Source organism: Cinclus cinclus, chromosome 24 (genome assembly GCF_963662255.1).
Source record: "Cinclus cinclus chromosome 24, bCinCin1.1, whole genome shotgun sequence".
Classification (NCBI taxonomy): Eukaryota; Metazoa; Chordata; class Aves; order Passeriformes; family Cinclidae; genus Cinclus; species Cinclus cinclus.
In genome coordinates this window covers 4,874,220-4,885,329 of record NC_085069.1, presented here as the reverse complement: position 1 = coordinate 4,885,329, position 11,110 = coordinate 4,874,220, and the positions used below count along the sequence as shown (strand labels likewise).

The 11,110-nt window shown below is 45.3% G+C and overlaps 1 protein-coding gene across 1 annotated transcript; it reads right to left on the bottom strand.

Moving 5' to 3' along the window:
- Positions 1-3,272: 3,272 nt before the first annotated feature.
- Positions 3,273-7,834, bottom strand: LOC134053095 (keratin, type I cytoskeletal 15-like). Its single transcript, XM_062507928.1, has 8 exons — positions 7,271-7,834; positions 6,687-6,769; positions 5,718-5,874; positions 5,274-5,435; positions 5,011-5,136; positions 4,682-4,902; positions 3,847-3,872; positions 3,273-3,346 (listed from the first exon to the last, which is right to left on the bottom strand). The coding sequence occupies exons 1-8, from the start codon at positions 7,832-7,834 to the stop codon at positions 3,273-3,275; spliced, it is 1,413 nt and encodes a 470-aa protein (XP_062363912.1).
- Positions 7,835-11,110: the final 3,276 nt, after the last annotated feature.

The window sequence follows — 11,110 nt, the reverse complement described above, 5'->3', positions numbered from 1 at the left end:
TATCAGCCGTCAAACAGCTTAGCGACCAAACAGCTTCAGCCTGTGGGAGACGTGAGGCTTTCATGAAGTTATCCAGTTTCTAAACTAAAAAACTCCAGTCCACAGTCAGTAATGCCCAGCTGTTCCCTTCAGCTGCCCATTTCCAGGGAAAATACATGGAAATTAGGTACTTTTATACTGATTTTCTCATGATTTGTGGTGCAGTCCTGTTTCAGTGGTCTCATCTCAATGGGAAGCAATGCAAAGATTTCTTGCTGTTCCCAGCATTAATACTACTAAGATATTTATCTTAGCTATAGAAAATATTTACACTATGAGCACAGCACTCAAAATATTCAAGTGATTATTTAAAGCTACCAGCCCTAAAAATTGACCTGTCAGTCATACAGGAGTAGTCTTTCTCAAAAAGTCTCAGTAACTTTCGGTCAAACTGAATCCATCAAACAGGGAAAGGTCGAGGGTGGCTGTTGCAGATTGTCCTGTTCCTCACGCTGGTAGGGGGTGTAGATTCCCCAATCTACAAGTGGTCCCACGGCAACTGCTGGGTTTAGTGGGTTTGCCTTGTCTTGTTCTAGTCCATGGCAGAAGGATGAGACAGAGGAAGAAGATCTGGGAAGAGGAAAGAAGCTGAGTGGGCACCGGTTCTCCCAGAAATGCTGCAGGTAACTTTCCTTACCTAGGTGAAGGTCAAACCCCTTCCCCAGGATCTGCCCTGGCCCTGCTGCTCATCCTGACTGGTGAGGAGGACCGCATGGAGCAGAGTTACACCGGGAGAAACAGGAAGGGATGTGTTTTTCCCTGTTTGTTTCGTTTGGAACTCTGCAGCAATAAGGGGTTGTTGCATTCCAGCCTCCCTGGTACCTCCTCATTCCTGAGGGAGCAGGATTCGGGCTCCTCCTTGTGGCTCGGGCTCGGCTCTGCTCAGCACCTGCTCCTTTCCTTTTTCCCAGTCCCCTTTACATTAAGCACATACTCCTCTTCCTTCCTCGGACACTTCTTTCTGTAGAAATCCTGTCCTTTCTAACTATCTGGGGAAAGAAATCACTGAAAATCGGGTTTTCCAGTGAGTACAAGGTTTGGCTCTCCCCAGATATTCTGGTTGCAGCCATTATCCATAGCTGCAGTCCAGGGTCAGCCCTTCTGCTGGGGAGGAGGATGAGCTTGATGCATCAGACAAAAACTGAAGCCCTAACTTGAAAAAAAACCCCAAATTATAATAGAAATGATGACATCCAGCAGATCTCACCAGATCTGAAATTTCAGATTGAATTTTTCAGTTTAGCAAGCTGGTGTCTATGAACTATCACACCGAGATGGAATTACACATGGATGTGCAGAATAGAACGTGAAATAAAATGAATCCTCTGTTTCACCTCAAATTACTCCATGACATTCCCACCCAGCCTGGCAGTGAGGCTGGCAATGTGAGATACCACAGAACCTCAGTCCTGAGAATATCATAGAATTACTACATCATGAAAACCAGAATTGTATTTTCTCTTGCAATTAATCCAAAGTACAGGTGATCTGGGACATAGGAAGTGCTTCCCCTGAAGCTCTGCCTGTCCAAACTGGAACAGATGCCATGCAGTTTTCATCCACACATGTTGAGGATCAATGCAAAAGACCAAACAACTTACTTAAAACACTGACATGACACTTTGTCAGGTGGCAGTGCTGAATTTGGGGTTAGTCACCTCTTTAATCCAGAAAAGAGAATGGAAGTAAGGAAATAAACTGTTGTCAGCAGATGGCACACTTGGATGGGGACTGCTCTGCTCCCTGGGAGATGGGTGCTGCCCTACAGCTTGCTTCATCTGGGAATTGGGCTTGTTTTACTGAATTGGAACATGGGGAACAAACTGAGCTGAATTTTGAGGCTGCAATTTAAATACAGGCAGCATATTTTGACGACTATATTGTAGAGGTCAATGTCCTGCAACAATCACTGATTGATTCAACTCCTCCATCTGGAATACAAATGGATGGACAGCTGCCTGTGCTGTAGGAATTCTCTCTCTTGCTGTTTGAGTGATACAAGCAAGAGTCACCTAGGTTTTGGATCGGGAAAAAATATAATTTATACCATTTGGTTTTCCTCTTCAGTGGATTGAGATGTTGCTTTGCTGCAGTTTGCCAGAACCTCTTCCAAACTCCTTCCAGCAGGAAAGCCAGCAGGATGTGCATTTCTTACCAGCAGCACCAAAGATCTCATGGCCAAACTGGTGATGCCAGCAGTGTGTATTCCTTTTTCTTAAGTGTCAGAAAATAGAAGACACAAAAATAGCATCTCTAAGGAGCTTGGAAGGAAAATAAAATATATAATTCTAGAAATGATATCATTTTTGCAGATACTACTGTGAAGATTGAATGTCTAGTGATGGAGCTAAGGATGCCTTTTCCAAACACATTATGTGAGCAAAGTACAGTGCTTAGGTAACTGCTTTGTGTGCTTCTGGGGTTCACCAGGCTCTTAAAGGTTTGTGAGCATCTCTTCAGTTCCACTGGTGGGGGACTTGTAGCTGGGGGAAGATGGTGTGGCTAAAACAGCAGGCACAGCAGTGACATGGGCTGGGGATATTCTTCCTGATGGATGAAAACCCAAACAGTTGCAGCAAACTCTGACCAATTTGTTTCAGCTGGACTGTGCCTGCTGTTTCCTTAGGAGCTGGGGAAATTTGCCTTGGTGCTGCAGGCAGTGCAGGAACACAAATATATGCATTTTTTCAGAGATACATTTTATTTGTGCATGAATTGCAGCCCCCTTGTTCCCTTGGAAATGAGAACAAAGGTCTTAAGGATTTTTTTATGTTATTGTCTCTGTTTTTAACTGATACCAGCTCCAGATGGCTGGCAGAATCTAAAGGCACTTAAAAATAATAATGAAGATGGTGATGAATGGACAGATAAAGTTATTATTGTTACTGCTGTAGTCATTCCCAGAGTATCCCCTGGTTGGGTTCCAGCAGCCCATGCTGGGAGTGCCTGTGGGCTGTGTGTGGCAGTGCCACAATGGCTCCAAAAAACACCATCAGACTGGATTTATTTGCAGAAGCAGAACAGAAACTTTATTGTTAGGACACAACAGAGCACCAGCAGAAAACAGGCTTGTCATCTCTGACCCAGCCAGCCAATGCTCATGTACAAAGTCAGAGCAAATCTAAGGAAAGACATTCTTGGATACATTCTTTTGATTTGGGGAAGTGAAAGATTCTTTCAGCATTAGCCACTGTGGAGGCTGCACTGGATTCATGGGGGGATTCAGTATTTCTTTATTGGAATCTCCTGTCTCGGGTAGAAACAGATTTTCCATCATCTTCTGTGCCAGAACGACCTCTTCCAAATGCTGTTGTAGGGGGAATAAAAAAATTAAATAGGGAACAAAAAAACAGTAAGTCCCTGCCAAGACCCTGAGGAGCTGAATGATGAGGTTGTGTTTGTTTATTTCCTCACAAGATCTTTCACATATCAAAGGCAGAACTGCCTTTGTATCTTACCCACTTTCCCTCCTGGTCCTCATCCAGAAAACTTTAGGCGTGCACATCAGATATGGATTTGGAAGTATCTCGTATGTTGTATGAATCAGCAGAGGAACTTAGGAATCTTTGTGAATTTGGGTATTTTAGAATCCCATGAGCAGTTCATGCAATCATTTTGGCAATCTACTGGTTTCAAAAATGCACATAAAATGAAGTATTATATTTTTGTCTCTACATGATACAGAACATGCTCATTGTGCAGAGAGTGGAATGTGTGGTAGTAAGAAGAAATCCAAGGCTAAAAGGTTTATTTAATCCTATTTTGCCTGTTCATTTTACCCCCTCATTAAATAAAAATATTTCTTACCATCCTTGGGGTTCAGTCCTGTCAACCTGTAGAAAAGAAATATTTGATTAATGACCATTCCTGACCCTGTCCCCTGAAACTACCGAACCATTTAGGAATTTGTGTGGATTTCACACGGCTGCTCTCAATGGCTGGTTCTGAGGCGTGCTGTTACTAACTGGTGGTGTTAAGATGCTTTCAGCTTTGAAATCCACCCCTATGTACTTGAGAGGGAATGGTAACAGTGGTCAGACCTGTTCCTTGTCCTGAGGTGTCTCCTTACACTGCTCCTCTCCTCAGAATGCCTCTTCTAGAAACTATATAAGGAGCTGATTCCTCTTCAGATATCAAAAGTAATTCCATGTATAGATCAGATATGAGAAATGGGCGTGAAAATGTACATTTTACTAAAGTAAGCTGCAGGCTGCTCCAGGCTCTTTTCTAGCTGGGGATACTGGTGTGTGAGGATGAGTATTTTCACCTCTGTGCACAAATGGAGAAAACCAGGAGCTAAAGAAATACCGGGAGCAGGTTTGTGTAGGTTGTCTCAGGCTGAAGGCTCTAATTCCAGTGCAACCAGAGGATTAAGTGAGACATATATATGGGGACTGGTGCCTTTTGTAATTCATCACGGTCACAATGGTGGCATTTCTATTTTCAAATCCGCCACACCACCGACGTGCAGATTTAGCTTGCGTTATGACAACACCGGGGACTTTGCCGGGCACCTGCTTTTCCTAAGGCTGCATGTGCAGGGAGCGTGACTGGAGCCAGCCCGGCAGCCACAGCTCCTGCCGCACGGGGCGTGTTGTTACCCTTATCTGCTCATCACCTAACTCCCGACAGAGTGACGTACTGGGAGTCCTGCCCCTCCAGCAGCTGGCGGTACGTGGCGATCTCCTGCTCCAGGCGACTCTTGATGTCCATGAGCATTTTGTACTCCTGGTTCTGGCGCTCCATGTCGCAGCGGAGCTCGCCCAGCTGCTCCTCCACGCTGCTGATGAGGGCCTGGATCTGGGCCAGCTGCGCGCAGTATCGGCCTTCTGTGTCCCTCAGGTTGGCCTCCAGCCCAGCTTTCTACAGAGCAGTAATGTCAGACAGGTTAGAATGAAGTTCGTGCCACGGAGGGGGAGTCAAGGAGAGGAAGGGGACAGTGGGAGGCAGTGCCTTGGGGCAGCTCCGTACCATGCTGAGCTGCGACTGCAGTTCGATCTCCAGCCCCTGCAGGGTGCGGCGCAGTTCCGTGATCTCTGACTTGCTGGTCTGTATCTGCTGCGTGTGGGTGGCAACTTCACGGTTCAGCTCATCAGTCTGAAAGGAAAAACAACTATTAAATCACATACAAATGTATTAAAAAATCAATCCTTTTGAGAAAGGGAGGTGGGGACCTGCCAGGGCAGTAATGCTGAGGCAGTGCATTGCTGTGCTGTTTATTGCTGTGACTGTACCTGAGTGAAGAACCAGGCCTCAGCATCCTTACGATTCTTCTCAGCCAGAGCTTCATACTGTTCCCTCATCTCAGCGAGAACTCTGGTCAGGTCGATGCCGGGAGCTGCATCCATTTCCACATTGACTGTTCCACTCAGCTGGTTCGAGTACTCTTTCATTTCCTGCATGGGTAGAAGGCAGAGGACACGGAAAGATCAGGCTCTCCTCTCGCACTGCTCCTGTCCCCAGCAATCCCTGCTGTGGTACACAGTACCTGTGCTGTCAAGTACCACAGATGGAACACACACAAAACATTCAGCACGTTTTCCCTCCCATTGCACAGGCTTCCCTGCTCCGTGTACTCACACAGGACACATATATTCACGTGTAACTTAAATGTTTCATTTACAAGAGATAAATTCCAAAGAGGAGTGACCTCCTCCCTGCACTGTCAGGACTCTCACCTCCTCGTGGTTCTTCTTCATGTAAGCCAGCTCCTCTTTCAGTGTCTCAATCTGCATCTCCAGGTCAGCTCTGGACAGGGTCAGTTCATCCAGGACCCGGCGCAGCCCGTTGATGTCGGACTCCACGCTCTGGCGCAGGAACAGCTCGTTCTCATACCTGCAGTTCAAAAAAGAAACAAGCACTGGAATGTCTCCGAGTTGGTATTTGATACAGTGATAAAATGATCACATATAGGAGGAACAGTGGACTGTAGCTGAAAACATACAGATTTAGAAATGTAAAAGCAATAAAGCTGGTTTTTTTTCCAATATCCAGCTACAGTATAAGGAAGCACTGACAATGCTGTATGATTTTGTTCCTGAGGAAGACATGACATTTCACCTTGTAGAACCTAATAATGATTATCAGCATCAATAGAAACACTGTCACACAGGAGAGGAATTTTGCAGTGTCCTCCCAGATTTGGTGTGTAGGAAAGTACAGGTGGGCCAGGGCTGCCTGGGACTTACGAGGGAAAATGGAAACCTGCCAGGTGCATTGCTGCAGGGAAGGCAGCTGCCCATGGACCTTTAAAATCTGAGGTACTGCTGAGCCTGGGAGTTGGAAAAGCCTCACCTTACTCTAAATTTCAGACTCCAGCAGAGAACTGCTGCAGCCCCACAGCAATCTCTTCCTGCCACTCAGCTCCTGCTAAGTGAAAATCTCATCTGTTCCTGCTTTTTTTCCCCTGTGATTCAGGCTAGTAAAAATATTTGAGTATCACAAAAAAACAAAGACATAGGCTATAACTGATCATGCAAACAGCTCAGTGAATCTGAGTGTTCTGTCAGGTTTATTCTCTGAATTGGTCCTTCATCAATGGATTCTGCTTGCCAGGATGTTTTGCATCTGAAGTTACTAAAGAAAAAACTGTTTTGAGTGAGTGAAGACAAGCAGAGTGAAGACAAATGTGCTTCAGGTGAACTTACTTCAGTCTAAAGTCATCAGCAGCCAGCCTGGCGTTGTCAATCTCCAGAATAACGCGGGAATTGTCAATGGTAGCAGCAAGGATCTGGCAATTAAGAAACACGGAGAAAGGTTCCCATGAATGGCAAAATATCTAATACACATTCCATGAACAAACCAGAGGTCTGTGATACTCTGTGCAACACAGATTAGAACCCTAACAGGAAAATGTGTTTGTGCAACACCTGATCTTATCTGTAGGATAATGCCAGGAAAAGCCTCTTTCCAGCCTTTGAGGCCTACCTGTTGCATTCCTTACTATTTGATTCCTGAATAAATATACTGATAATTCTAAACGCATTTTGCTAGCTTTTACTGCAATAATTTTAATTTCAACGAACATCACATTGTCAGGATAAGATATCTGGTGTTTAAATTGAGAGGAGGCTACTCTTTTCTACTAGAATAGTCAGGACCTCAATGTATTTGGGACGAGGAATTCACTAGTTTTTTTTTTTTTAATTATTCAATCTTATTTTAAAGACATAGAATGTGCAGCTCCATCGAACGTGCCTTCTTATAACTCCTCTACATATGAATGTCATACCTTGTCTCGGAGATCTTCAATTATCTTGTAATAATTGCTGTAGTCACGAGCGGGGCTGGTGGGAGCTTGTTTCTGGTACCAGTCTCGGATTTTCACTTCTAAATCTGAATTGGCCTCTTCCAGGGCTCGTACCTTGTCCAGGTACGAAGCCAGCCGGTCATTCAGGTTCTGCATGGTTATCTTCTCATTGCCAGACAGGAGGCCATCGCCGCCCCCAAAGCCACCACCAAGGTCAAATCCTCCACCGAAGCCAGCGCCGCCTCCAAAGCCAGAGCCCCCTCCAAAGCCAGAGCCCCCTCCAAAGCCAGAGCCCCCCCCAAAGCCGCAGGCTGCTCCCCCTCCAAAGCCTCCTCCATAGCTCCCCCCGAAGCCATAGCCTCCTCCTGCAGAGGAGACGTACCTGGCCGAGGAGACGGAGACGCCCCGGCCGCCGGAGCCGCCGTGGATGCTCGGGGCCCGGTAGGAGCCTCCAGCGCGCACCGAGGACAGGCGAGAGCTGCTGCCCCCTGCACCCCCAAAGCCACCCCCGTAGGTGGAGGAAGAGCTCACGAAGGAAGTGGCCATGGCTGAGGCACGAGAAGGAGCAAAGGTCAGTTATGCAGCTTGGCAAGAGAAGACAGCTGTGCCTTCACTGCCCTGGTGCCTCTTTTATATCCTCATGATCGGGTGTTGGGAGACAAATCCCACTGCAGCCCTCCCTCCAAAATTTCTCCTCCCTCAAGGTGAGGCCGACTATGATGACATTCCTGACAAGCAGTGCTGGCAGCACATCTCAGGGGCTTGGGGTTTCTTTTTTTAATTAAACAAAAGGCATGAATCAGATGATGTTATTTCTTCAGGCTATAGTTCTGAAACTTGGAGTTTACTTCTCTGACATTTAAGAATGGAAAAACAAAGTGAGTGCAGCCCCACCCACTTGCCTATTTACAATGCTCACCATGGCTACCTTCAGAAAATCAACTTTTTTTTAGAAAAATGAGGCTTAAGTAAAATTCTCCTTTTGTTGATGTACAATCGTCTCTTCATCTCACTGCTATTCCTTCTTTTCTATCTGCATTTTTCCCTTTAAAATTTTGGAATTGAATTAGGAATGTTCTTATTCTTTATTTTTTCTTAGAACTAATATTTAAATTTTGGAGTCTGAATTTTTAGTACAAAAAGCATCTATTCATGGCACTGTGTGAGGAGCAATCAGTATCCATCAGTGTGCAAGGGAGCATGGAAACAATAAATTTACTAATTGCTGTGAAATAGTCCAGAAAGGTAACACAGATTGAAACAACTCAGTTAAAAGAGTAAGTGTGGGAGGACTAAGATCCTGTTCCTTTGGAAAATGTAAAGAGAATGGGTTTAAGATAACACTGTTCTGATAGCAATACGTGTGTTTAATGTCAATGTGCACTAGGAAATGGAGTAGTATTTGAAAATAAGTCTTGTGAAACACTCAGAGGAGTCACCTTAATCCTTCATTTGAAGCAGAAGTTTGAGACAGAAATACATTGCAGAACTAATAAATTAGCAGTGAAATTAGGAATTCAGTCATGCAGCCCTGCCTGCCCTGCACAAGCCCAGGAAGGCAGATGTGGGAGGTGTGTGAGCAGCAGAGCTGCCCTGCTGCCTGGGCTGTGTGGGCAGTGTGGCAGCAGCCAGAACTTTGCAGAGCGCCCTGTTCTCTGCACAACACAGGGAGTTCAAATAAAGCTTAAAGAAGAAAACCGATATGTTTGCAAAAAACATCATAAGAAGAGCTTTTATTTTAGCACAGTCTTTGACAGTGCAGAAACGGAGCTTAGAACTCAGGATGGGGATTTTGGACAACCCAAGGCTCACAGGAGTTGTTGGAATAAATCAAGGGGATTTCTGACATTTCCAGCTGAGATGTTAATGCAGGAGCAGGGAATGCACAGCATTTTCACTCGGAGATGTGCACTTGGGAGGGAAGAAATGGCAGAGTCCAGCTGTGATGGGCCCTCACAGGCTGGCTCTGGGCACGGCCACTCACTCCAGGCTGAGCAGACCACACGGATGGGTGTTCACTGCTCTGGGAACATGTTTCAAACTGAGCCTGGCCTTTTGCCACAGCCCTTCAGTTTTGCTGCTGGGCAGATTAATGGTCTGTGTACCTTGCCAGATCCCTGTGTCTCCAAGGGTTGGTGGCTCACGAAACAAGTTCAGACAAGCCCTCCTGAAGATAAAAAATTGTCTTAAAGACCCCTGTAATGTCGATGCCCTGAAGTGCACTGCCAGGGGCTGTTTTACTGAGAGATCCCACAATAAATAAATCATACTCCATTAAAATACCCAATCCACAAAACACCACAGAATTTAGTAGGAAACTTTGGGGAGTTTTCATTAAGTCTTCTTTCACTCAGGTGTGATAACTCCTTTGGAAGGTTAATGGTAAAACACACTTTGCTGCTTTCTGACATGTCCCAGGCATCATGCTGGATCATTATCAGATGAACGCTTACAAGAGCCACATAGCAGATAAAAGCTGTTTCTTTCTGTTGAATATTTACCATTGGGAAACAAAACAAATCAAGCAGCCAATACAGATCATGCCCCATAACATAATTTAGACAATGATTTCTACAGCATTTTCTCCTTACAGGCTGTAAAAAGAAACAGAAGCAAATCACCTGCTGAAGTTAAAAAAAAAAAAAAAAAGGAAAAAAAGGCTCTTTCAATCTTATGCCTTTATTCTGATCTCACTACCTTTGCTCAGAAATCCCTTATCCAATGTCTTGACACACAGACTTGTCCTTTGCACAGTCTCAGCATTGTACCTGTGGTACCTGAACTCCTTGGTTTGTCATCTTCCACAGAGCTTTCCTGGAAGACATTCCCTGACAAGTCTGTGCTGCACCAACTCTTTTGTTACCTCTGCTGTGGGATTAACGGAGCTGACACACTCCAGCCCCTCCTCTCAGGGCAGCAAGTTCCAGTCAAGCAGCAGCTTGTTTGTCATCTCACTGATCACTCTGTGAGTGATAAAACCATCATTCAGAGGAGACATGATATACCTTTGGAAAACACTTTTTTTCCTGAACCAGACTCTAAAATTATAGTGTCTGAGTGATCTATATCAAATATTTCACCAGAAATCCTTAATTGCTTTACAGATACAGGAAAAGCAATGAAATTATAAAATAAAATTAAAACTAAGCTATAAAAACAAGAATTCAGGATTTTTATAGCTTGCATTCTTAGAATGTGAGATTTGCACATTTGCAGCTGGACAATACCAGAAATCTGCAGCAGTGAGCTCCCACCCTGACTGATTTTGTCACAAGAAATTGCTCTCAGGGAATGGGATCTGCTAAGATTAAAAGACAAACCTAGAGCTGTTTGTTCTTTCATGCAGGGAGCTTTCCGGGTCTTGGTGTTGTAGGGAATAAGTTTGGTACAAAGCATGTGTTAATGTGTCTGCACTCAGCAGCTGCCTGTACTGAATGCACGAGATCTCCTGGCTGTTCCAGAAGTTAGCCCCATAGAAATGGGTGAGCTCCTGAAGGATCCCCCGCACCCCGTGTGCCTCTTGGGCCTCTGTTCCCTTTGATTCTGCCCATCTTTCCCCCTCCCCTCCCCTTATTGTCCCTTTCTCCGTGTCTTATTTTTTTAGCTGCTCTTCTCTCCTGTCACAGTTTTCCCCTGTCAAAGTGAAGCCACTGCTTTATGCCACCACACTTCATTCCAGAGGCTGAGCTGGGATTGTCGGTGTCAGAAGTGATAGCTGATGTTGACCTGAGTCACTGCTGAGCCAAACCCAACACCAGCACCTTTGGATTGGAGAGGATTACCCCACCTTGAGAGAGGAGGTCCAGAGCCTTGGGGTGCTCA

Bases quoted from the DNA above. Each gene is read 5' to 3' on its own strand.
- LOC134053095 (XM_062507928.1), bottom strand. From the start codon at position 7,834: ATGGCCACTTCCTTCGTGAGCTCTTCCTCCACCTACGGGGGTGGCTTT. The intron at 6,770-7,270 runs GTATGACATTCA...CTTAATTGCCAG, and splicing joins TTGAAGATCTCCGAGACAAG to ATCCTTGCTGCTACCATTGA. The intron at 3,347-3,846 runs GTAAGAAATATT...CCCCTACAACAG, and splicing joins AGGACTGAACCCCAAGGATG to CATTTGGAAGAGGTCGTTCT.